The sequence below is a fragment of the Myotis yumanensis genome, unplaced genomic scaffold, assembly GCF_028538775.1.
Source record: "Myotis yumanensis isolate MYYU_CA2020_CCGP unplaced genomic scaffold, mMyoYum1.0.hap1 SCAF_11, whole genome shotgun sequence".
NCBI classification, from domain to species: Eukaryota; Metazoa; Chordata; class Mammalia; order Chiroptera; family Vespertilionidae; genus Myotis; species Myotis yumanensis.
The window spans coordinates 52,994,344-53,020,281 of record NW_027223762.1 but is presented as its reverse complement, the minus strand read 5'-3'; the positions used below and the strand labels follow the sequence as shown (position 1 = coordinate 53,020,281).

The 25,938-nt window shown below is 48.0% G+C and overlaps 2 protein-coding genes across 4 annotated transcripts in view; both read right to left on the bottom strand.

The window, feature by feature from the left end:
• Nucleotides 1-2,189: 2,189 nt before the first annotated feature.
• On the bottom strand, nt 2,190-8,487 carry TGOLN2 (trans-golgi network protein 2). 2 transcript variants are annotated; one of them, XM_070429601.1, is made up of 4 exons: nt 8,426-8,487; nt 6,737-7,977; nt 4,751-4,834; nt 2,190-2,945 (listed from the first exon to the last, which is right to left on the bottom strand). In XM_070429601.1, exons 1-4 carry the CDS (start codon nt 8,469-8,471, stop codon nt 2,940-2,942), a joined length of 1,377 nt encoding a protein of 458 aa, XP_070285702.1. In that variant the 5' UTR covers nt 8,472-8,487; the 3' UTR covers nt 2,190-2,939. The 2 variants fall into 2 exon arrangements, with proteins under 2 accessions (XP_070285702.1, XP_070285703.1); XM_070429602.1 differs by having other exon boundaries at nt 6,737-7,974; nt 8,426-8,484.
• Nucleotides 8,488-15,886: 7,399 nt separating this feature from the next.
• Nucleotides 15,887-25,938, bottom strand: part of TCF7L1 (transcription factor 7 like 1) — a 163,991-nt gene continuing 153,939 nt past the window's right edge. Inside the window, exons 5-12 of one of the 2 annotated variants that reach the window (XM_070429596.1) lie at nt 23,377-23,509; nt 22,069-22,171; nt 21,726-21,809; nt 20,643-20,786; nt 19,363-19,522; nt 19,168-19,275; nt 18,476-18,551; nt 15,887-17,222 (exon numbers count right to left, since the gene is read on the bottom strand). In XM_070429596.1, coding sequence (XP_070285697.1) covers nt 16,789-17,222; nt 18,476-18,551; nt 19,168-19,275; nt 19,363-19,522; nt 20,643-20,786; nt 21,726-21,809; nt 22,069-22,171; nt 23,377-23,509 — 1,242 coding nt within the window. In that variant the 3' untranslated portion in view covers nt 15,887-16,788. The remainder of the gene's footprint in view (nt 17,223-18,475; nt 18,552-19,167; nt 19,276-19,362; nt 19,523-20,642; nt 20,787-21,725; nt 21,810-22,068; nt 22,172-23,376; nt 23,510-25,938) is intronic. The other variant, XM_070429597.1, reaches the window with a different exon arrangement.

Sequence of the window (25,938 nt, the reverse complement as noted above, 5' to 3'; positions counted from 1 at the left end):
TCAGCTGCCTCCTGCACGCCCCCCAGTGGGGATGTGCCCGCAACCAAGGTACATGCCCTTGACTGGAATCGAACCTGGGACCCTTGAGTCCGCAGGCCGACGCTCTATCCACTGAGCCAAACCGGTTCGGCAAGGGCAAGTGTTTTAGAAAGGTCAATCTGGTCTCTATGCACAAAGAGAAGATGGACAGGAAAACCAATAAAGGTGGCTCCTGAAAGAGAGATCCGGGAGAGAGGTGGAATGGGTGTGGGACAGGGAAGCAAGGAAAATGGAAAGAAAGATTGCAGCTGGAGACATTTTTTTTTTAAAAGCATAGGACTTTTGTGACGAGATAAAAATGGTTTAAGTTTGTAGTTTGGAGTTGAGAGGATTAAAGAAATTGGGCAGTTGAAAGGGACAGTGTAATCTGTAGAAAAAATTCAATTTTAGAATTTTTAGGACAACCACGCTGAAAAGAGCACACAATAGGACTGTTTCTTTGGGAACTATGCCAAGGATAAAGACCTGGGAATGAAGAATGAATGAATTTCTGAGGAGACAAAGGAGTTTTTTTGTTTGTTAAAAATTTGTTGTTGTTAATCCTCACCTGAGGATATTTTTCCATTGGTTTTTAGAGAGTAGAAAGGAGGGGGAGAGACAGAGAGAGAAACATTGATGAGACACGTTGATTGGTTGCATCCCACACATGACCCGACGAGGGCTAGGGATTGAGCTGGCAACTGAGCTATGTACCCTGGACCAGAACCAAACCCGGGACCCTTCAGTCCGAGGGCTGATGCTCTATCCACTGACCCAAACCGGCTAGGGCAGCCGTGGGCAAACTATGGCCCGCGGGCAGGATCCGGCCCGTTTGAAATGAATAAAACTAAAAAAAAAAAAAAAAAGACCGTACCCTTTTATGTAATGATGTTTACTTTGAATTTATATTAGTTCACACAAACACTCCATCCATGCTTTTGTTCCGGCCCTCCGGTCCAGTTTAAGAACCCATTGTGGCCCTCGAGTCAAAAAGTTTGCCCACCCCTGGGCTAGGGTGACAAAGGAGTTTTTGACATAAGGACACTTTGTCAAAGAAACCAAAAGAGGGGAATTTCTATTTGGATGGTCAACAGTGTCCAATTCTATCAAGATCAAGACTAGGTTTTGAGAACAAGCCATTGGATTTGATGATCTGAAACTATGGAACAACACTTAGTAGAAAGACAGGGACCAAAGTGAACTTGTAAAGGTTATGAAGAGAGTGAATGACAAAGTAATGGAAGCAACACTTACTGAAGATGTTGAAGAGCAGACTGAATAACAAATAGGATGGATGGGGGCTGGGGGGGATTGTGTAAGCATGAAGGTTGGAGAAAAAGTGTTAGTGTAGATAGGCTGAAACAGAAAACATTAGAGGAGGGAAGGCAGGGACAGGGGAGACAGAAAAGGGAGTATAATAACCAAGGTCTTAGGGAATGCTAGGGGAGCCTGATAGAAGATGCCTCAGATTGGAGGAAAGTATTATAAGACTGGTGCACAAGTAAAGAAACGATGACAAGAAGAGCATTCATTCATTCTTGATCTCCACAAACAGGTTCCTGCAATGAATGAAAACCTCAACTGGAAGCCATGTACTGTTCTAAGCAAGGTGGATGATGATAATGTGACAAACACATGGTCCCTTCTTTAGACTTACTTCTTCCATAGCACAGAATTCGTCATATTCTCCTCACTTCCCACATCTTTTGTATTTCTTGAGATCAGTTATTCTATTTCAGTTTTTCCTTTGCAGAAACAACTCTTCAGGCTCTCTAATAGGATGACATGACTAGAGCTACATAAAACTTCAAACAGTGTGACCTAAGACACTACTCTCAGTTACCCCAGGGGAACTCTGTGAATTTCTTAAATTTTAATAACCCTTCCCATGGGATAGAAGTTTTACTAACTACCCTTACTTAGCATTTTATATTAGATGAGAGGACCATTAATTAGGTTAAGGTAAAAGAAAGAGCCTGGTTAGTTTCTAAATATGTCTGTTTTGTCTGTTTTAGGCAACACAGGCAAAATAGAGTTTGTGGGGAACCTATTTCATAAAAGGTCTTTGAAAAAAACGCAAACCCAAACCAGAACCCTCCTATTTGTTTTCTTGCACATGAACTTACTCTACTTCAAAAAGTTCCTGTTACGGTTATAAGAAAAAACAGTGCTTCAATAATCACAACTTTATTTCTAAAAATCTGCAATGGGAACAGTGGCTTTACAGCTCTACTCCCAGAAGCCCCAAGTTCAGTTTTATACTCAGTACAACCAAATGGAAGCTGACTCACTTTGTCTTACATAATATGAAAATGTGCTAGATGGGTTGAACCTGCAGGCAGTAAAGCATTTTTTTAAGCTATTGCTTTGGTTTACTGCTGAAGCATTTGAAAAGAATTATGTGTTCAATGTAGCTTTTTGCCCATCAGCATTCACCTTGTAGATCTCTTGTAGGGCACAGCCCCCAAAGTAAGAGGCCCTGGTGGAAAGTACCTCAAGCAGCTGAGTTTTCTCCTAGGTCTGAAAAAATAAATAGTGGCGAGTGCAATGCTACTTTCTAGGGGTAATTTCACGATAGAGCCGAGGCCCAAGGCGCCCAGGGCGGTCAGCAGCACTAGCCTGCCAGGGGCTGGGATCTCCATTTGGTCAAAACTGGGTTCCCACCTGCTCACTCCTTCTACTCATACTAAGAGGGGGAAAGGAGGGAAGACACCAGGGTAAATAATGGGAACAAAGGAGCACAGGGTCACTAAAGTGCCGGTGCAAAAACCAAAGTCATGCTCCCCACCCCCCATGTCTGCCAGCCCGGACTTGCCACCAAACCCTAGAGGGTATCTCTTAGTTCACAGTACTTTTATCTTCATTTATCTTGATTTAGAAACAAATCAGCAGGGAGGACGAGGTTCTCAAAAACAGAAAGATCAAATCTGAAACGAGAGTAACACAATGCATTGGTGATGTTCACCTTCTTCCAGAGGAATATAACTTACTGCTATGATTTTGGGGGTAAAAAAGATCTTAAGAGTTGCAGATCAAAGAAAAAAAAATCCAGAATTAAGACAAACTGATCCTCCACCATACAAACAGTAACTGATAAAATAAAAGCATGCAAAATTATTTAAAAATTCATTTTGGCCGAAACCGGTTTGGCTCAGTGGATAGAGTGTTGGCTTGCACACTGAAAGGTCCCAGGTTCGATTCCGGTCAAGGGCATGTACCTGGGTTGCGGGCACATCCCCAGTAGGAGATGTGCAGGAGGCAGCTGAGCGATGTTTCTCTCTCATCAATGTTTCTAACTCTCTATCTCTCTCCCTTCCTCTCTGTAAAAAATCAATAAAATATATAAAAAAAAGAAAAAGAAAAAAGAAGGAAATCTTACCTTTAAAAAAAAAATTCAATTTGAAATAAAACATACACTAGATGCCCAGCCAGCATGGCTCAGGTGGTTGAGCGTTGACCTATGAACCAGGAGGTCACAGTTCGATTCCCAGCCAGGGCACATGCCTGGGCTGTGGGCTCCATCCCCAGCGGGGGCGTGCAGGAGGCAGCTGATCAATGATTCTCTCTCATTACTGATGTTTCTATCTCTCTCTCCCTCTCCCTTCCTCTCTGAAATTAATAAAAATATATTAAAAAAAAAACACGTAAAAAAAACCCATACACTAGAGAGATCCACACTTAGTGGAGGGAATATGGGAAGCTTAGCTTCTGCTTTGTAGCATTCTGTATTCTGAATTGTTTACATGTGCATTTTTTTTTAAATCAGAAAAAGATTATAATGAACAGGAATGACAATCCTTAAAGTCAATTATCTGGAAAGGTACTTGGCCAGGGTTATACTGTGAAGCTGATCTACTGGGCCAGTCAGCAAGATGTTTTGAGCTGAGTGGCCTATTCTGTAGCTGGTATGAGCAGTACACATGAACTGTGTTCCCTGTAGGAGTCTGGGAACAACTCCCAGTTGGGCCGCCAGCAACTCTTCACCCATGCCCTTGCTGAGCTGCAGACGGGTGCATGCTGGCAGCAAGGCTGTGGGAGTACACTGAGCTCAGACAGGCTGCCTTTGGGGAGAACCTTACTCAGCTCCTGCTGCTGTGGGTGGAAGGAGGGCTTTGCTTTCTGGCAGAGGCATGGGTTGGCTGCATTCAGGAAATCTAGTCAACAATGCTTAGCAGGGCTGATCTGGGAAGTTGGAGGCCTATGTTTCTGAACTCGTTTATTTCTAGGGAGTGTAGTCTAGAGTTTTGCTCCCTAACATGTGGTCCCAGCAGCATTTGGCGTCACCTAGGAACCGCCTAGAAATGTAGAAGCACAGGCTTCACCCCACAGCTAGTGAATCAGATTTTGCTTTCTATCACAATGCCTATGAAAATTTGTGAAGTGCTGGTGTAGCACAAAAAGCATAGGATGGAAGCCTAGCGCGTTCCCATCAGGTCTTGGTTTTGCCACGAACTTGAGGTGGGAATTTAAGTGGTGGGTAAATCATGACTTCTGGGCCTGAGTATACTCATCTGTCAAGGGAGGGAGCTGTTGTAACATACTTAAAGCTCTCTTCAGCTCTAACACTACAGACATGTATACATGATGTCTCTACTTAGTGATCTGAAAAGGGCAGGGGTAATGGTGGCAGCACCCCAGAACCAGCTGCTGCATCTGAGCCAAATGCCAGCCCACTGCTGTGCCCAGCTGAGACTGCATAGCCCTCCCATGGACCTGGGTTTTCCTTCCTTACCTTCTGGTCCAAAAGCTGGTAGTCACTGGCCTTAGGCCGCCGAGTAAGTTTGGATTTTTTTCCTTCCAGGGCAAAAGCAATAATCTGGGGAAAGGAAAAAAAAAAAGATTAACAACTGAATCTATAATGACATATTTCAGTTTTTGAAATTAGAGGTAATCACCTGGTAGTACATTTGTTAATAACCTGACAGTAAAAAGAGCAGTACACCCACAAAGAGGTCTATCTCTATATATAAAACCCTAATATGCAAACAGACCAAACGGTGGAAAACCGAATAACCAAACAACCGGTCACTATGACATGCGCTGACTACCAGGGGGCACGCGCGGAACATGGTGGGCGTTGGCAGCAGGTGGCAGAGCGTGGAATATGGCGGGCATCAGCCGCGGCGGGATGGTGGAGCAGGTGAGCAGGGGTGCCAGACCAAGGCGGGGCACCGGTCACTGTCATCAGAGCAAGCCTCTGGTGGTTACTGAAAATTCTTTGCTCCCGTGCACTATGGTCCCACCCGGTACTTGCACCTGCTGCCAGCACTGGCCTGGCTCACACCTGCAGCTGGCGCTGGAGCCACCACTAGCACCCACTGCCAGCACCCAGCGCCAGGCCCAATAGCTCAGGAGCAGGGGAAGGTGGAGAAGCCCTCAGGAACAATCAGGGCGAGCAGCTGCTGCTCACACCCGCTGCTGGTGCCGGCCCCAATCTCTCTGTGCCGTCAGCAGGTATGAGTGGGGCTAGTGCCATCAGAGCATGGGTCGGTGGTGGCAGCTGCCCGCAGAGAGGGGATGGGGAGGGGGGGCCACAGTGGGAGGGGCCGGGAGGGGGCGTGGAGAATGGGCCGAGACCCGCCCCTGTGCCCAATGCAGCCTCACGGCCCACAGTTCCTTTCAAGGTGCATGAATTCATGCACTGGTTTAAATTATAACAATTTTAAGAACAGGGCTTAGTTCCATTACAATCCTGTGTACTGCTAAATCAGCAATGACAGAGGGAGGAAAGCTGTTCTGGGCTCTAGTTTGTGGCAGTCTGCTAATTTACTCAAGAATACTCAAAGATCTGACAACTCCTCCCTGGAGAGCTGTAGGCTAAGACATTTCTTTTCTTTCCTTTTTTTTTTTTTTTAAAGAAAACAAACAAATCATAATTATTTTTTTCTGCAAATGCACTCTTTCACTCCACACTTTGCCTCATCTTAACTTTACACTCATTTCGTGCCTAAGGTTACTCTCCATGATGTTGAATGTAGAATAAGAATGCACCATTTTAACTAAATGAGTCCATTTCTTATAGCCACAGGCCTTATGGCCATCATGAATTGAACTCTCCAATTTTGACCAGGCTACAGAAACTACTAAATTCTTAGAGTTCAATAAGAAATGTAATTATTTTGTCACTGGAGTGATTACTAAGTGACACAGATACTACTTCACACCAAACCTTGCTAAAGAAATAAAAGATGAGTATACCTATGCAATTTCTGTTCTTTCTTCTAATCAGAAATTCAACTGACTACAAAGATAATCCCTGGGCTCCCTGCTGTTGATGTCAAAGATTATGTAACCATTCTTTCTGCCATTGTAAGGGGAAGACAAAAACTTAGCAAAGGAAGCTAGAAATGATGCACTGAAAGTGGAAACAGGAAGGTAAGTGCTCTAACTACTTACAAACTGTCAGGTACTCAGGTCCTCTGAGGCTGTGAAGGATCTAAGTTCAAGATTACAGGAGACCCCAAAGCAGGTCAGATCGTAATAACATCCTAACTTGGCACCTAATACAGCAGCAGAGAGCACTCAGAGGAAACAGTCATGAAAACAAATGATTTATAAAACAAGAGTAGAGCCCTAGCAGGTTCTGGAAAAAAACACCTGACATGTCATAAAATACCCAGTGCTCACAGGCAGGTTAAGTGATGAGTACTGGCCCATACACCAAGCTTTCAGGGTGAAAGACATCCCATTCCTCCTCTTAAGCTAACTGTTGACTTACCTTCCGCTTGTTGTGATAGGCAATATAGAGAACAGCAACAAGAATGGCTGCAGTCACCAGATATGCAAAGAAGTGACTGCTCTCCGCACTTCCAAGATTGTCCTTATAAAGGTCATCCTTCTTCCTATTTATGGAATCCAAAAGTGTCCCTTCAAGGTTCTCTCCAGAGGCAGGGCCAGGCATTTCCTTCTCTTCTTTGGGTGCAGAGCCCCCTTCAGGTTCAGAACTGTCTTCCGTGGACAGGTGCTCCTTGTCTGACTTGTCAGGACTGTCTCCCGTGGACAGGTGCTCCTTGTCTGACTTGTCAGGACTGTCTCCCGTGGACTGGTGGTCCTTATCTGACTTGTCAGGACTGTCTCCCGTGGACAGGTGCTCCTTGTCTGACTTGTCAGGACTGTCTCCCGTGGGCTGGTGGTCCTTATCTGACTTGTCAGGACTGTTTCCCGTGGACTGGTGGTCCTTATTCAACTTGCCAGGACTGTTTCCCGTGGACTGGTGGTCCTTATCCGACTTGTCAGGACTGTCTCCCGTGGACTGGTGGTCCTTATCCGACTTGTCAGGACTGTTTCCCGTGGACTCGTGCTCCTTAACCAACCTGTCAGGACTGTTTTCCGTGGACTGGTGCTTCTTATCTGACTTGTCAGGACTGTTTCCCGTGGACTGGTGGTCCTTATCCGACTTGTCAGGACTGTTTCCCGTGGACTGGTGGTCCTTATCCGACTTGTCAGGACTGTTTCCCGTGGACTGGTGGTCCTTATCCGACTTGTCAGGACTGTTTCCCGTGGACAGGTGCTCCTTGTCTGACTTGTCAGGACTGTTTCCCGTGGACAGGTGCTCCTTGTCTGACTTGTCAGGACTGTTTCCCGTGGGCTGGTGGTCCTTATCCGACTTGTCAGGACTTTTTCCCGTGGACTCGTGCTCCTTAACCAACCTGTCAGGACTGTTTTCCGTGGACTGGTGCTTCTTATCTGACTTGTCAGGACTGTCTCCCGTGGACTGGTGGCCCTCATTTGACTTGCCAGGACTGTTTCCCGTGGACTGGTGGCCCTCATTTGACTGGTTTGAGTTGTCTCCTGTAGAGTGTTGCTGTGAGTCTGACCCAGCAGAGCTGACAGCCATGAGCTGTGTCGGAGCCTGTGGATCATTCTGAGGCAGGAGGCTGGGGGAGAACTGGGTGGAGACTCTTTCTGTAGTCATTATGTTCTTCTGAGTGGGTGACCGAGAAGTGGGCTCCGCAGCTTCTGAAAGAGAGAAACCAGTTGGCCCTCAAGAGAGGCAGGCCGTGGCTCGCCCGTGTGGCTCAGTGGTTGAGCGTGGACCTATGAACCAGGCGGTCAGGGGTCCATTTCCGGTCAGAGCTCATGCCCGGTTTTGGCTCGATCCCCAGCAAGGGGTGTGCAGGAGGCAGCCGATCAATGATTCTCTCTCACCATTGATGTTTCTCTCTCTCCCTCCCTTCCTCTCTGAAATCAACTAAAAAAATAAATAAATAAAGAGGCAGGCCGAGACAAAGGATACCTCAGAGCTGGAAGAGACTGGAGCAACACGCAACCGGCAAACGGTGGCGGTGATGGCGAGGGGAGGGGTGAGTCGGGCAGGGACGAGGCAAGCTCAGAAGGCAACGGGACACGGTGAGGATGATGGGCCTGGCGGGCGAGAGTGGGATTTCCTTGGGGGCAGGGGTCTTACCCGCCGCTGCAACCATCAGGAGGACCAACGCAACCAGGAACCGCATCCTGCAGACTGTACTTCCGCCGTCTGCTGCTCTCGCGAGATCGCGCACGGACGTCGTACTCATAGCCCCGCCCCTTCCTGCGCGCGTCTCCCGCCGCGCCGCCGCCTTCGAGGGGCGGGCCTGGGGAAAGGCCGGGAGGTGTGGCGCTTCCTCCCCGCTGTGCAGCTTTTCTCATAGGACGGGGCGGTCCCGAAGGAGGTGCGTCCACCTTTGCCTGATGTCTGCTCCGTGGCATCCGCCGTCACTCCCCGTTTCCTTCTTTCCCTCCGTGCTCCCGAGACCATGCAGGCTGAGCAGGAGCCCCTGGCCCCTGGACGGCCCCGCGGGAATGGCGCCGCCCGCCCCCTCCTCTGCTCGCCTTGGCAACGTCTCCCTTTCTCGTGGTTCTTGCCCGCGGCCCGCGGCCGCGCCTGCTCGGGTCTCTCCCACCCCAGCAGAGCCGCCCCGTCCCAGCTCCAGGACACTGCCCGCAAGTCGCCAAAGGTCTTCCCTAAAGTGCCTCCTTTTCATGACCATAAGAGCTCTTCGTGTAAACTGTAGAAAACGGAGCGATTGTGTAGAAGTAGAAAGCAAAATCTTTGTCCCACAATCCCGAGGTAATCACTGTTTGTGTTTTAGTTTGTTTTCTGTCTTGCAATGTGGGGAGCCGGCACGGCCATGGCATACCTATGCCAGCTCGGCCTGCTCCAATGACCCTGAGTGGAGGGTGAAAGGATTGAGAAAGGACAGACAAGAGAACGAAAGCTGAGTCTCGGTAGGACGCTGCTTCTCTGACAGAGAGACAGCGCTGGCGCCCATAAGCCGTGTCTTTATTTTATAGCAGATGCCAGGAGGCAAAGTAGGGACGTGATCACGTTGTTTACAACATTCTCGTTGGTTTCAACCTCACTCAACTACATGCACCTGAACTCTATCACACAGGCACGTGTGGCCACGTGTTTGGACCGTAGGTTCCAGCTTCCAGCTATAGCTATTGGCTATAATTGTGCTGGGAGGGCTCTGTCCTCCAAGCTGGGACTTGCACGTGGCAACGAGATGTCTGTGCCCTCTCCTCAGTCCACAGCTTGAACCTGTCCAAAACACTGTAGCCGCGCTCCGTATTGCAAACATTTAACAGTTTTTGATTAGGTAATACATTCTAATGACTCAAAACATCAAAATGGGATTTCTAAAAAATAGCATACGCTAGAAAACTACCCCTCCACAGGGTACCACTTACATTAGTTTATTGTTTCCATTTAGTGTGTGTTTTTAAAAAACCATAAATACAGCCCTAGCCGGTTTGGCTCAGCGTGGGCCTGCAGACAGAAGGGTCCCAGGTTCCATTTGGGTCAAGGGCATGTACCTTGGGGGGGGGGGGGGGGCAGTGGGGGGGCGGGGAAGGGGGTGATCCCCAGTAGGGGGCGTGGGGAGGCAACTGATAGGTGTTTCTCTCATCAGTATTCCAACTCTCTATCCCTCTCCCTTTCTGTAAAAAATCAATTAAAATGTATTTTAAAAAACACATAAATACAAATGTACTTATTTCCCCCTCCTTCTTAAATGTAATTTCTTGGTCTTTTTCCTATGCATATTCATTTTCTCCCAAATTATAATCATTGGGTAAATAGTGTTGTATCCCACTGTTTATCATAACTGTTACGTTTATACATTACTTGTTGCTTGAAATCATTTTATGAACATTGGCCAGGCTAGGTGCTTTGTAGACAGGCAGTGGTTTTTAAAAAAATGACAGGCCCTAACTTCATGGAACATGTAATCTAGAGGACTCACAAATATTAATCAGATACGTACACAAATGAGTGTGTGTTCAAGGAAATAAAGTACAGAAACAACTCTGTTGAGAAAGACCTTTGAGTTGAGGACCAAAGTGTGTAGGCGTTTCCAGGTGAGGTGGCGGGAGGAGGAGGGGAAGCTTTTCTGGCTGATGAACAGGGTGTGCCGCGGCCTGGAGGCTGGTGGGAAGCGGACCGTTTTGTGTAAATCTAAAGATGAGGATAGGATTGTCAGATAACAAAGAACGGAAAGAATGGCAGGGGAGAGTCAGGTTAAAGAGTAAATGACCTGGGAGTTGTCCAGAACATAAATCTTTATGGGTCATAAAAGTGCATCAGAAAATATGCCAGTTAACTCAGACCGAAAGGGACCACAGCTGCCAGGGCAATAGCGCTCCTCTGCAGTCCGCTGAGTAAATAATTGGGTTACACTGCGTGCAGTTTTAGTTGTAATTCTGTACATGGCATAAGTTTAGATTGTTGTTTAAAAACCCTTTAATAATGCTTCTCAACGTTTCTCTGCTGTAAGAAAATCTCTCTTATATACACATGATATATATGAGAATAAGGATCAGAGAGAAGCGAGAAATCTGTTTCCAAATTACTTCAAAACTCTGACTCTGCTTTGGCAAAAGGAAGGGAATTGGTAAATGAATTTGTATCTAAAAGAAAATTCTCTCCAACTCCCCATAAATATTGGACTAATATTAAAGAATGGTGGTTTAGTAGGGGTATGTTCAGGGAAGGGAAAGGCAAATTATTAAGCCTGATCGTGTGTCCACATTACTAGGCGGGAAAGGAAAGAAGGGTCCAAATCCTACAGATTGTGAGCCATGCCCAGGTTTTATATTTAATCTTAATAGTAATGTGTGTGTTTTTAAAAAACCATAAATACAGCTTCGGCATGGGTGAGAATTTTTAAAAAACATTTCCACCTAGGATTATATCTTTTTCCTATTTAAAACTCTTTGATGGCTATTTTTTTTTGTCAGATCAAAATGATGACTATTTTTTTTTGTCAGATCAGCAAAAGGTATGTTTTTTGGTGTGCCACAGAATTTTACTAATGAGTTTATGCATGCTACAAAAAAGGTTGAAAATCACTGCACCACACCTTCTCCACGATCACCCCTCCCCCCCACATGCAATCCATTTCTAAGGCCTGTTGATATTATTAACTCCTAAATGTATCTTTCTTTTAATATATATTTTTATTGATTTCAGAGAGGAAGGGAGAAGGAGCGAGAGAGATTAGAAACATCAATGATGAGAATTATTGATTGGCTGCCTCCTGCACGCCCCGTACTGGGAACCAAGCCCGAAACCTGGGCATGTGTCCTGACTGGAAATGGAACCGTGACCTCTGGTTCATAGGTCGATTCTCAACCACTGAGCCACATTAGACAGGCTCCTAAATTTAAGTCCTACCATTTCTCGCCATTCTCACTGTCTCTATGCTAATCCTACTTGGACTACTGTAACCATCTCCTAATTCATTAACTCCTAAATCTGTTCTTCTCTCCCCACCCCAGATTTATCTTCAAAAATTTCCCATTTGGAGCCCTCCCTGGTTGGGTGGCTCAATTGGTTGTAACACCACCCCATACACCAAGGGGTTGCAGGTTTAATTCCCAGTCAGGACATATAACTTAGGTTTCAGATGTTTCTCTCTTTCTCTCTCTCCCCTTCCCTTCCAGTCTCTCTAAAATCAATAAAAACATATCCTTGGGTGAGAATTTTTTTTTAAAATATATTTTATTGATTTTTTACAGAGAGGAAGGGAGAGAGATAGAGAGTTAGAAACATTGATGAGAGAGAAACATCGACCAGCCGCCTCCTGCACATCTCCCACTGGGGATGTGCCCGCAACCCAGGTACATGCCCTTGACCGGAATCGAACCCGGGACCCTTCAGTCCGCAGGCCGATGCTCTATCCACTGAGCCAAACCGGTCAGGGCTGAATTTGCTTTTGGTCGTGTGTTGAGGATGCCTGTGAGAGTCAAGTGGTGATGCCAGGGAGGTAGTTGGAAATATGAACATGGAGTTCAAAGGTAAAATATAGGAACTGTTTGTCTAACTAATTTAAATATTGTTAAAAATATTGACTGGTAATGGTTTCATAAAATGTAATTTATGAGTTTATCATCATTTTTGTGTGACAGTTCTCTTATTGGAGATCTGGATTATTTTCAGGTCGTTTTTTTTTCACTGTTACTTATTATCAGGTACTGGTTAGGTGCATTTTAAGATGAGGCAGACCTTCAAAAAGATTAACCAACTGGCCAGGTAACTCAGTTGGTTAGAGCATTGTCCTAGAGCGTCCTGTGGATATGCGAAGGTTGTGGGTTTGATCTCTGGTCAGGGCACACAAAAGAAGCAACCAGTGAATGCATAAATAAGTGAAATAACAAATCAATTTCTCTCTCTCTCTCCTCCCTCATTCCTCTCTTTCAAATCAATAATTTTTTAAAAAAATATTAAGTAAGTTGCTTAAGGTCATGCTATTTTATCTTTTCTTTGAGAGGAGTGAGTATTCTTTTTTTTTTTTTTAAATATATTTTATTGATTTTTTTACAGAGAGGAAGGGAGAGAGATAGAGAGTTAGAAACATCGATGAGAGAGAAACATCGATCAGCTGCCTCCTGCACACTCCCCACTGGGGATGTGCCCGCAACCCAGGTACATGCCCTTGACCGGAATCGAACCTGGGACCCCTCAGTCCGCAGGCCGACGCTCTATCCACTGAGCCAAACCGGTTTCGGCAGGAGTGAGTATTCTTAATCTGCCAATTTGATAAGACAAAAATAGTCCCTGTTACTCTTTAATGTTTATTGGACAAGTAATTCACATGACTTTGTACAATTTACTTAAATGCTTTAAGTATCAATTTGTTTATTACTAAATGAAAATAAAAGTGTGGAGAATTGGATAATTCATATAGAGTACTTAACACAGTAGCATATAATTACAACTCTCAAAAGTTATTGTTTTATTCATTATACAAAAATTAAAAATAAAGATAAGCCAAAGTAAGACAATAAAAGTATCCTGTAATCCAGAGCTATTACCATGAAAATTTGTTGGATCTTATTTTATACACATCTATATGCTTATGATAGCTTATTAACTGAAAATTAAGTTATAAAACCATGTGTACAATTTTTTTAAAGATATATTTTATTGATTTTTTTACAGAGAGGAAGAGAGAGGGATAGAGAGTTAGAAACATTGATGAGAGAGAAACATCGATCAGCTGCTTTCTGCACACCTCCTACTGGGATGTGCCCGCAACCAAGGTACATGCCCTTGACCGGAATCGAACCCGGGACCTTTCAGTCCGCAGGCCAATGCTCTATCCACTGAGCCAAACTAGTGAGGGCCCATGTATACAATATTGAAAAAATATTTTATCGATTTTTACAGAGAGGGAGAGGGATAGAGTTAGAAACATCGATGAGAGAGAAAGATGGATCAGCTCCCTCCTGCACGCCCCCCGCTGGGGATTGAGCCTGCAACCAAGGTACATGCCCTTGACCAGAACTGAACCCAGAACCGTTCAGTCTGCAGGCCAACGTTCTATCCACTGAGCCAAACCGGTTAGGGCAGGTTTGTTTTTAGATGTTGCTCTTATAAACAGTGCTGCAGCAAACACTTGTTTTTCATGTCTTCTGGTCTGCTAATGCATGTGACAGTTTCTCCAGTGTAAATGCTTTGCTTTCTTGGCATCTTTCTCCATACGCCTCTCACCTCACCAACAGTGTTCTTGTACTGGTTGTTCTGCAACACAGGATATTGCCCGTGGCCGTCCTCCTCCAGACTCCTGAGGGAAGCTCCTAAAAGAAGTATTTTTCATTTGTGAAAAGCTGTTCTTGGCTACAGCATAGGTGATCCACAAGAGAATCCATGGTATGTTGCAAAATATGCATTACGATTTAGGTGAAGTAAGCCAGACACAAAAGGACAAACATTATATGAATCTATTTATTAAACATGTAATCCTAAGTCCTTATCTTACTTCAACTCTGTGCTGTACCTAGAATAGGCAAATCTATGATTTAGAACGTAGCTTAAAAGTTCTTGAGGTCTGGTGGGAGAAGGGAATGGGGAGTTATTACTTAGTGGGTACAGAGTTGCTGTTTGGGAGATGAGATAGTTCTGGAAGTCAGTAGTGCTTATGGTTGCATGATATTATAAATGTACTTAATACCACTAAATTGTTCACTTAAAAATAGTTAAAATAGTGAATTTTATATTATATTATATGTATTTTACCACAATTTTAAAAAGTTATATATATCCAAGAAGAGTAAAAAACCTGGCAAGTACTCATAAAAAGGAGAAGGAAGACTAAATTATTTTATGAAGGCTTAAAATAAAAAGAAATTCTGATACGTGCAGCAATATGGATGAACCTTGAAAACATTATGCTAAGTTATATAAGCCAGGCCCAAAAGGACAAATGTTTTTATTCCAATTATATGAAATATTCAGAGTAGGCAGATTCATAGAAACAAAGTAGATTAGAGGTACCAGGGTTTGGGGGGAGGAGGAATGAGTTGGGATGATAAAAAGTTTTGGAAATAGTTTGTGGTGATGGTTGCACAACATTATGAATATAATGCTCCTGAACTGTATACTTAAAATGGTTAAATGGCAAATTTTGTTATATATAATGACCCTAATTTTAAAAAATGAAATACTGATACATACTACACAAAATGGGTGAACATGAAATATGCTGAAAGGACTCAGTGAGAAAGAACCATGTATTATATTATTCTACTTAATGTAATGTCTGTAATAGCCAAATCCAGAGACAGGAATAGATCAGTGGTTGCCTGGGGCTGAAGGAAACAAGAGGGTGACGTACACAGGGTATGTATGGGGTTTCTTTTAGAGGTGATGCAAATGTTGGGAACACAACTAAAAACCAATTTATACACTTTAAATGGGTAAATCACATGTTATATGAATTATCCTATATAATAAAAGGCTAATATGCCAATTGACCGAACGGCAGAACAACCGGTTACTATGATGCACACTGACCACCAGGGGGCAAAGCTCAACGCAGGAGCTGCACCCTGGTGGTCAGTGAGCTCCCAGAGGGGGAACGCTGCTCAGCCAGAAGCCATGATCACAGCTGGCAAGCTCAGTGGCTGTGGCAGGAGCCTCTCCTGCCTCTGCAGCAGTGCTAAGGATGTCCGACTGATGGCTTAGTGGGCCTAAGCTGGCAGTTGGACATCCCCCAAGGTCTCCCAGACTGCAAGAGGGTGCAGACTGGGCTGAGACCCCCACCCCCAGTGCACGATTTTGGTGCACTGGGCCTCTAGTATCTCAGTAAAGCTGTTACAGAAAATTTAATTGCAGTGCTAGGTACTATGCAAAGCAGACAAAGGACGCCTCTCACATCTTGGCAGTTAAAAGGCAAAGGGAAGGCAAGGGTTCCTTCCTTTGGACCAGTTATTGATACTGACTGGTTGATATCCATTTGAGGCTGGGTTGGATTTGTCTGATTGTGTCAGGCATGTTTTATATCCCTCTCCAAAGCGCTCATCCTCTTAGCAAGTCTACAAAACTAGCACAGGGCTTGGAATGAAGGGAACTGGATTCAACAAAAGGATTAAAACACTCAAGAGGTCTTGCAACTGCAATTTTATTTTCTTTTGTGAAAATAAACAGCTTATTGGGAGTTCAAATTGCTCCAAAAACCCCATAAAAACAAAAAGAAATAACACACAGAAGCATGTGAGGTGACGGGGAGGGAGGGTGTTTAGAACTTTGGCAGACAGCTAGACTGAGCCTCGGAGCAGTTCCTGTCTGCGCTCTGGGACTGTGAGGGGGAGATGTTGACTGGTGAAGGGTGGAACACAGACTTCGTCACTAAGGAAGTGGCAGGCACCTTGAGTCCCTTTGTGTGTAGGGAAGAACCATTTCAGAGGACCTTTCCCCTTCGAAGGCTGGAGGCTGGGGCCCGCTGGGGGAAGGGGTGCTGGTGGAGACAAACCAGGCAGGGTCTTCTCACATGGTGAGAGCCTTACACTGGGCAGAGGGCGAAAGGATGGAGGCAGGAACCCATGGAGCTGAGCAAAGAATTGGGGCGAGATCAAAAGAAATGTCCGGGAATGGGGTCTAGATGAAGAAGCAACAGGCTAGGAGGCGCAGCAGTGGCCACGCAGCCCGGGTGGGGGCTGGGGCACAGGGGGAGGAGGGAGGAGGCGATCTCAGAGGTAGAGAGAGGAGGGTCTTTTGCCCAGGTCCATCCACCACTGCACGTACGGGAAAAATGACACACTACTTTTCAGTTCTTTCTTTTAAAGATTTTTTTTTTTGTGGGTTTTGTTTTGTTTTTTAAAAAAGCCATAAGGTCAGCTACTGGTTACATCTACAAAATGTAAAGTGCTGCTGTTACCAGTCACTTTACAGAACAGTCCAGAGTGGTCAAATATTGACCAATAAAGTTTCCTTTTTTTTTTCCTTCCTCTTCTGAATCATTACTACTCGATGGGTCACTTGACAGCCTGCATAGGTCACAGGGCAGCTTAGTGGGCAGACTTGGTGACCAAGGAAAGCGGCTGGGCCTGGAGCACGGGGAGGGCCTGGTGTGCATGGAGCGTGGCCGGGAAGGAAGGGGGAGAAGTCAGCAGAGCTGTGGGCATGGACCCGAGGGGGAGGGGCCGGGAGAGGAGTGGGGGCTGGCTGCCCATCTGACCAGAGGACGTGGCCGCAGCCTTAGCTGACAGGAAGGCAGCTGAGTGAAGAGCCAGCTGGGCCCGGGCCTCTGGCTTGGTGGTGAGGGAGAGGGGCTGGGCTTGCTCCGAGTGGGTGGCAGCAGGGGCAGCCGGTGAGGCCAGGGCTGCGGAGGGGGTCGCCGGGGAGTCTAGCATGCTGCCATGGGAAGAGGCAGGGCTGTCACAGGGCTTCTCGGGGGGCAGGTACTGAACACACGGCTTCTTGCTTTTGGAGGCCAGAGCACCTGGGGGAAAAACACACAGAAGAGTGAGCAGTTAGTAGCTCTGGCGAGGCAGGGGCTGCAGAAGAGGCCTGGCTGTGCACAGCGTCTCTGGAAACACAAGAATCCTTCCTGGGAGGGAAGTGAGGACCTGGCATTGCATCCAAAGCTTTCAAGATGAGAAAACTGCATTCAAGGATGCCTAGAGCAGAGAGAAGGGGCAATGCCAGTGAACACCAACAATTCAGTGTCTGACCAGAGGGAAGACAGCTCCGCCTACCGCATCGTCGTCTCCCTTGCCCACATCTCATCATTTGGGGGATGGATCTCCAGTCAATTTGCTTTAAAAATCTTTAGCTTACGGTGCTAGCGGGAATAGTGTGGCACCTGCTCACAAGCAGCATGGCATGCACTAGGTTGTTCCAGCATATTCATAATTTATGTGTGTGTGCTCATGTGTAGATGAATGGAAGGAAGACCACTTAGATCAGTGGTTCTCAACCTTCTGGCCCTTTAAATACAGTTCCTCATGTTGTGACCCAACCATAAAATTATTTTGGTTGCTACTTCATAACTGAAATGTTGCTACTGTTATGAATCGTAATGTAAATATCTGATATGCAGGTGGTCTTAGGCGACCCCTGTGAAAGGGTCGTTCCACCGCCAAAGGGGTCGCGACCCACAGGTTGAGAACTGCTGCCTTAGATGGTGGTGGCTTTTTATACCCATCCTGGAGTGAGCATGAGATGAGAGGCATGACTAAGTGCTTGCCACAGTGTGAACCTCTGTGCCAGGTGTGATTCTGGTGCACACATTTTTTTTGGCACAAGGCCCCTGAACTTGAGCAAAGTATTTCTTCTGGTGTTTGACCAGACACTGGCAGCAAAGCTGATTCTGCTGGGTCCACTGACAAGCAGTACGTCGGCCCCTAATATCTGCCTTCCTGAGGGGATTTCCACAGCATTCAGTTTTTACCTTACACACAGACTTTAGAACCTAACCCTCCAATAAGACGCAACTGAAGAGCGTTCCAAAGCGCCCAAGGTTCAAGTGAGAAAGTGCTGGGATCCAATCCCTGAACTTCCCCGGGTCTTAGCTGGTCATCTCTAACATGAGGATCACAGTAATGCCCGCGTGAGCACATGAGGCGGAGGCCTGGGACAGGCAGCTGTCACCCAGCACTGTCCCTGTGTCCATCCGGTGCAGTGTCAGGCGCAGGCAGTGCAGCTGGGACAGCGGGAGGCAAAGGAAAGAGGCAGCGGCTCCTTGAGACTCACCCTCTGCCTCGTGGACTTGCTGCTGGGACTGTGTCTGCGACAGCTGCTTTTCTCTCTTCCTCTTCTTTTTCTTACCCTAAAAAACACGGCCAAAGGAAGAGGCCACAGAGACAGAACACCTGGCTTTTCAGGGGGATGCCCAGGTAAGAAGGGGGGTCACTCAACCCCCCTGGCGTCTCAGAAGTGTGTCTTCCTGGAGTGCCCCTCCCCATCGGTTCCTGCCCTCCAGCTCGGGTGTCCTGTCTTTTGAAAGGCCCCACCCTGTCGCTGCACTTCAGGCTTGTTTTTCCGTTTCTCTCCCTAGACCCTTTGGAGGGGTCCTAGGTCCCACTGAAAAATCTAATTCAGCTACAAACCCTCTTACCGGAAGAGAGCCAATAAGAACATGCACACAAAAACCTGCCGGCTGAGGTCACGCGTTGGCCACTCCGCCCCCGGCCAGGAACCCCTGGCTACCTTCCACCACCAGTGCTAGCCCTGAAGTGGGGAGTTGAAGGCCGAGTCCCATCAAATGGGAGGGACACACGTTTAAGTCTGTTGTCAGGACACCAGAACTGTGCCCTTGTGGACCTGCCTGCCTTATTTCTAGAGAAATACAGGCATCCCCTGGCCTTGGAGTCCTCCGTTCATGTCGTCAATTCCCCTCCCCCTTCCGCGAGCCGATGCTGTTCCGGGGTCTGAGCAGCACTTACGTAGTTGTCCCGGGCTGACCAGGTCGGGTAGAGCTGGGAGTGAAGCTGCCGCTCCTTCCGGGCCAGTTCGTAGTATTTGGCCTGCTCTTCTCGGGACAGGTTGTGCCACTGTGGGAGGGAGCGGAGAGGGTCAGAGACAGGGAGCAGGGGACACAGGGACGCCGGCCATACAGCTGGCGGGTCGGGCGGTCTTACCTTTCTTCCCAGGATTTGATTGATGGCGGCACTTTCCTTCAGGGTGCACTCAGCCACCACCTTGGCCCTCATCTCCTTCATGTATAACATGAAGGCATTAAGGGGCTTCTTCACGTGGGGTTTCTTTTCTTCCTCCTTCTTCACCGTGACTGGTGATTTCCTGGGAAGTGGGTTAGCAGGTGTCAGCTGTCATCCAGTTCACCAACCCCCGCCTTCCACTGCGACTAAGAGCCGTTGCTCTGGGGAGGGGAGGAATGCGAATTCCAGCGGCCAGTGGCTGCTCTCAGCACCTGAGCGCCTCCCACTAGTAGTTCCAACCCAAACCTCTGGATCCCTGGGCCACACCCTACGGAAGGAGAATTCCCTGATGGAGGAGCAGGGCGGTGGTGACGGCTGGGTTGTACTGGCCACAGGTGATACAGATGTATGGGTGGGGCGCCCTGGGCAGAAACTAGGGGTGGGCTCTCCTGGCCATGAGGCACTGACTGGCTTTCCTGCTCTTTACAGCCCGGGCGCTAGTCTCAGCTCTGCCACCAAGCCCTGTGACCTGAGAAAAGCCTCACGTGCATCATGGGAGAAGGGAAGCTAAAGGCTTTCTCCGATTCTCTTGTAGCCTCTAAATCCTGACTGTAAAACTTAATTTATTTTTTAATCCTCATCCGAGGATACTTTTTCCATTGGTCTTCAGAGAGTGGAAGGGAGGAGAAGAGGGGAAGAGAGAGAGAGAGACAGACAGACAGACATCAGCTAGTTGCCTTCCGCACACGCCCCAACCGGGGCTGGGATTGAACCTGGGACCCTTCGGGCCGAGGGCTAATGCTCTAACCACTGAGCAACCGGCCAGGACTGTAATTTCTTAAAAAATTTTATTTATTTATTTATTTCAGAGAGGAAGGGACAGGGAGGGAGCGATAGAAGCATCAATGATCTGAAAGAATCACTGATCTGCTGCTGCCTTCTGCATGCCCCCTACTGGGGAACGCCCCTTACTGGGGATCAAGCCAGCAACCGGGCATGTGCCCTGACCAGGAATCGAACCATGACCTCCTGGTTCATAGGTTGACACTCAACCACTGAGCCACGCCGGCCGGGCTGTAAAACCTTTTTTAATGAGAAAAGATGCGGAATGTCTCAAGAGAGCCAAAGGGAACAATTTCCTGGGGAGAGGATGTGGCTGAGGGAGGCTGCCGGGCTGCCCGCTCAATGCCACCAGGAGAGAGAAAGAAATAGCAGCTGCTGCTTAGAGACTGGTGACCCAGCCCGGGAGGCCTGTTACTCACGCGCTCACGGCTGGGCTCAGGCTGGGGGGTGCCGGCTCCTGCTTGACGATGGGGGAGACGATGGCGGGGTGGGGAATCCCTGAGGTGGGCAAACCAGGATGGGCCGGAGCCACCATGTGAGGGGAGAACCGACTGGAAACCAGGCTGTGCAGCAGGTGGAGAGGACGAGAGAGGGATTCAGGCCGAGTGCTAGTCAGCAGTGGGTGTGGGGGGCCCCGCCCTTCCTGCAGAGGCGGGTCAGCACCTCTGCTGTGGCCAAGTGTGAGGAAGGGAAGGCCATCGCCGACCTCTCGGGACAGATGAGGTTTGGGAAACACCCAACAAGCCTGCCCTCCCCCTACAAATGCACAGGGTTCCTCTTTCTGGTGCTGGAAGCGGGTAGGAGGAAAAGCGGGGTGTACCACGGGAAAGTACGGGCTTCTGTGGGTCGAATTTCCTTTGTCACTGGGGGTACCATGGTCAGGCAGAGCTGGCCCTGTGCATAAATCTCCTTTCCCTCTGCCCTCCCCTGACATCACTGAGGGAAAACCAACCTTCCCCCGTCTCTGGCGTCAGCGTGAAATGAGTTGTCTACCTACGATGCAGGTACTATTATGTTTGCTCTACATCAATAAGAAGTGCGTTACACAGTTGTCTCCATGAATCAGGCTGAAAAAGGGTTTTTACCAGAAATAGACTCACAGAGTTTCAAACTCATAGGCAAGGCAGGTAATACAAATAGGTAAAGCCGGCCAGAGACAATCCACGGGGTCTGGGAAAACTATACAACCCCTTAGAAGTGGTTCTCAGAGTATGTCCAGACCAGACACATCAGGAACTAGGTAGAAAAATAAAAAAACCACCACAAAGCCCGGTGTGCGGGAGGGCGGGACCGGAGGGCTGAGTGGCAGGGCTCGGAAATTCTCTTAGAGACACTGGGGAAAGGGAACCTGTGGGTGCGGGGGTCCTTCCCACCACGGGACAGGACTTACTGGAGATGGGGGAGAAAAGTGAGCCTGGGCCTCCTTGCTTGCTGCCAAAAGAAAGCTGCTTAATGGGCAGAAATGGCAGGGACGCTCGCAGACAGCCCGTCCCCGGACTCACCTGGACATGGAGGCGTTCATGGCGAGGGCAGGGTAGGGGTGCCGGAAGCCACCAGGAGGAAGGGAGTACATGGGCTGTCCTTGCCTGCAGGGGCCAGGAGCAAGGAAACCTGGTCAGCATACTGGCTAAAACGGGAACATTCAGGGCGGAGAAGAGGGGTTGGGAAGAAAGGCTGAGGGATAAAGGGCAGGAAGTAGGGGTGAGAACTGGGAGGAAGCTGGGGGAGGGAGGTCTGAGCTTGGGGCTCTGGTGAGGGTGCCCCTGCGGGTGGGGCAGCTGGAGGTCAGAGCAGAACTCAGCCTAAGGATGGAACGGGGGTAGGAGAGGCCCCCGGTTTCCTTACTGTGGGACGAGCCAGCCGAGGGGGTGGGGGATTTGTCCGACAGCTCCAGGAGACAGCGGGTAATACGGAGACAGCTCCGACGGGTGAGGGGGCCGGGGGATTCCTGCTTCCAAGGAGAGATGTGTCAGACTGTGCCCGGGACCACCTTAAAATAGCATCGTCTGGGAGGTTCCTCGCCCCAGGTCCCAGGGTTCTGGAGCTTGGCAGCCTCTTTCTTTCGTGTCCCTGCCCTGTCACCTCCCAGCTCCGCAGGCCCGCTGGTCAAGGACATTCAGGGAGGCAGGACCAGTGTGGCCTCCCCAGCTACGTGGAAACCATTTCTGTTGGCAGGATTAACTCCCAGCTGCCGATACAGGGGTTACTGTCCCAGACAGGGACGAGAAATTCTGGACCCGCAGACCCCGGGACCCCCAGTCACCAGCTAACTGCTTCTCTAGGAAACCCACGTCTACAGAGAAACGAACTCTGGACTCCAAGTCCACAGTTATCCTCGTCCGCAACGTGTCGTAACTATTTCTCTAAAGTGAGACCACCAAATACTGAGCCACGGTAACTGGGAACTTTATTAAGACTGTGGCTCCCTGGGATAGACAGGTCTGGTGAACAAGCTAAAAAAAAGCCAGCTCAGCCCTGCTGCCTGATAGCCTGGCGGGACTTGGGTACTCCTCCACTTGAAACATTCAGTTCCGGGCTGAAGTCTCGTTCAGGGAGGCACAACTAGCACTGTGCTAGACGTCAAAGATAATAAAAAAAGATTTTCCCCCCACCTCTGCCAGATCATTCCATTCCCAAAGTGTTGAGATTGTAAAACAGTGGTTCTCAACCTTCTGGCCCTTTAAATACAGTTCCTCATGTTGTGACCCAACCATAAAATTATTTTCGTTGCTACTTCATAACTGTAATGTTGCTACTGTGATGAATCGTAATGTAAATATCTGATATGCAGGATGGTCTTAGGTGACCCCTGTGAAAGGGTCGTTCGACCACCAAAGGGGTCGCGACCCACAGGTTGAGAACCGCTGTTGTAAAGTAATAGAAACAGAGACACACCACATGCTCGCTGTGGAGCAGGCCCTGTGCACTATCTGATTTAATTTCCTTTCACCCTGACAATAACCCTGCGGAACGGAAGGTACAGATAATGTACAGGTGGAAAAACCAGAGGCTAAAGCCAGTGGTCAAGGCTGCGACAGCTGAGGACACGACCTGGACCCAGGTCCAGTGGGAGCTCCGAGGAGAGAAGCCTGCCCCTCCCGCTCCCCTCGGAGCTCTGCTTCGGGTGCAGCCCTCCCGCAGCAGCAGACTCACCTGTCTTTGGATCAATCTCTGGGGAGAGGTGTGTGGGCGGGGAGCCCGGGGGGAAGTGGTCGCTGCTGTAGGTGATGAGGGGCGTCAACGGGTGCATGTGGTGCGGGTGCTGAACGACAGGAACTTTATTCGACTGAAAGACACGGAGAAAAAGACTAGGGACAGTTGCCAAGGAGATGGAGAGTGAAACCAGCTGACAGTCACTGAGTCGAGAAAGTGCCAGGTATTTTCCATGCCCGTCCCATTCAGTCCTCACACAGCCCTGGAGAGAAAGGAGCGGGCTACACGGCAGGAGAGGACCAGCAGGAGCAGGAGGGATGATGCCCACCCTCCAACACACCCTCTTCTAAACACGTGTGTACTGTATATGTTCAGCTCACATAACCGGTGCCACTTTCAGATGCGCAGACACAGCCCCAGAGCCCCTCTCCCAGCCTCACTTCACTCTGCCAACCTAGTTACCTCGCCGTTTCACTGAAAACACTAGCTAGTGTAAGGAGTACCATTATTTCATATACTTATTACGAAAGAAAAAACCCTTGCATATCAACATATCCTGATTTCAGAAACGTTAAAATGGGAAAAACCTGTGCGTCCTAGTACTGGTAAAATGAATTGATGTAATTTACCTTAACAATAGGATCTTCCTTCTACAAGCACAGAGCGAGGCATACTGTCTAGGCCTTATTATAACCTGGCAAAGCAGTGGTGGTCATTGCCATTGAAGACACCGAGCTCAGAAAGGTTAGGTGACTCAGCTGCAAGTGGCAGAACTGGATCCATATCTCCCCTTTCTCTGTACCACTGGCCTCCCCAAGAACCCGGTCAAAACATCTCGGTCAGAGAGAAAGGATAGACATACCTTTTATTTTAGGTAAAAAAATGTTTGTAATATCTTTATTTAAAAATATATTTTTGTTTATTTCAGAGAGGGAAAGGGAGATATAGAAACATCAATGATGAGAGACAGTCATTGATCGGCTGCCTCCTGCATGCCCCCTATGGGGGATCGAGCCTGCAACCTGGGCATGTGCCTTTGACCAGAATCAAACCCGAGACCCTTCAGTCCGTGGGCTGATGCTCTACCCACTGAGCCAAACTGGCTAGGGCTTTTTCGATAAATTTTTAAAATGAGGTGAAAGAGTTACAAGTAGAGAAGAGCTCTGTTTAACAAAGAGACTTGTAAAAAGGATGGCGATTAGGAGGCAGCCCCGGGGCTGGGACTCCAAACTGCTGCCTTCCAGTTTGAACTTTTCATTTCATAGATTCTACAAGCCCTTTCCCCTTTCATCTGGTGCCCATTGGGTTCTCATAATGAAAACTCCAGCCTGTGCATCTGCTGGTATCTGTGTGCTGACGGCAGCCGTGTTCCATTTTCAGTAGGCTGAGCAGAGATGAGAGGCGGAGTACTGGCGCAGGATGGGAACCCAGGGCTCCAGCTCCCAGGCCGTTCTGAACCACAACCACTAGGTGGCGCTGGCTGGACCCTGCAGGTACCTGACCATGAACAACTTCCTATCACCTGGCCACAGCAGGCTCATAATTACATAATCTATACTAATAAAAGGGTAATATGCTAATTAGACTGGGAGACCTTCCGGACAAAGCCATGGTGGCGGGAGCTGAGGCAGAAGCGGTTAGGAGTGATCAGGCTGGCAGAGGGGGGGGAGGGGGACGACGACAGTTGGGGGCGATCAGGCTGGTGGGTGGGGCAGTTGGGGGCAAGCAGGCTGGCAGGCAGAGTGGTTAGGGGCGATCAGGAAGGGAGGCAGGTGAGTGGTTAGGAGCCAGTGGTCCCAGATTGTGAGAGGGATGTCCGCCTGCTGGTAGTTGGACATCCCCCCAAGGGGTCCCAAATTGGAGAGGGTGCAGGCTGGGCTGAAGGACAACCCCCCGCCCCCGCATGAATTTTGTGCACCAGGCCACTAGTGATTATAATAAAAATAAATACATAAACTCCATGATGAAAAAAAAAAAGACTAGAAGTACAGCGGGGCCTTGACTTATGAGTTTAATTCGTTCCGAGACGGAGCTCGTTAAAGAGCTCGTTAACTCAAATTACTCTATCAACTCAATGCAAAAAACCCGCGAGAGACTGCTGGTATCTCAAAAAACTCCTTAGTCGGGACACTCGTAAGTCAAGGCCCCACTGTACACCAAAATGTAAACAGTAGTTCTGTTTGAGTGGTGGAACTATGGGTGTTGTTGTTTTGTCCTTTCTGTATTGAAACTATGCTATAAAGCATTAGAAAACACAATCACATCAGCCCAACCCAGTCACTATTATCATTTTGGTATGTCTCCATTTATTAAGACTCTGCGCATGTTTTGTTTTTAAATTTTATATGTATAGAGAGAAACATCGATGTGAGAGAGAAATATCAATAGGTTGCCTCCCGCATGTACCCTGACCAGGGATCAAACCCGCAATCTGGGAGGCAACCCTTTGGTGCATGGGACCATGTTCAACCAACTGAACCACACCAACCAGGGTGCACATGTTTTTTATTTACATCATTTATAGCCATCATTTTAAAAAAATATATCCCATTGATTCTTCAC

Coding starts and splice junctions, on each gene's coding strand:
- TGOLN2 (XM_070429601.1), bottom strand. CDS start 8,471: ATGCGGTTCCTGGTTGCGTTGGTCCTCCTGATGGTTGCAGCGGCGG. Junction 7,978..8,425: donor CCTGATGGTTGCAGCGGCGG/GTAAGACCCCTG, acceptor TCTCTCTTTCAG/AAGCTGCGGAGCCCACTTCT. Junction 4,835..6,736: donor CCTATCACAACAAGCGGAAG/GTAAGTCAACAG, acceptor TCCTTTCCCCAG/ATTATTGCTTTTGCCCTGGA.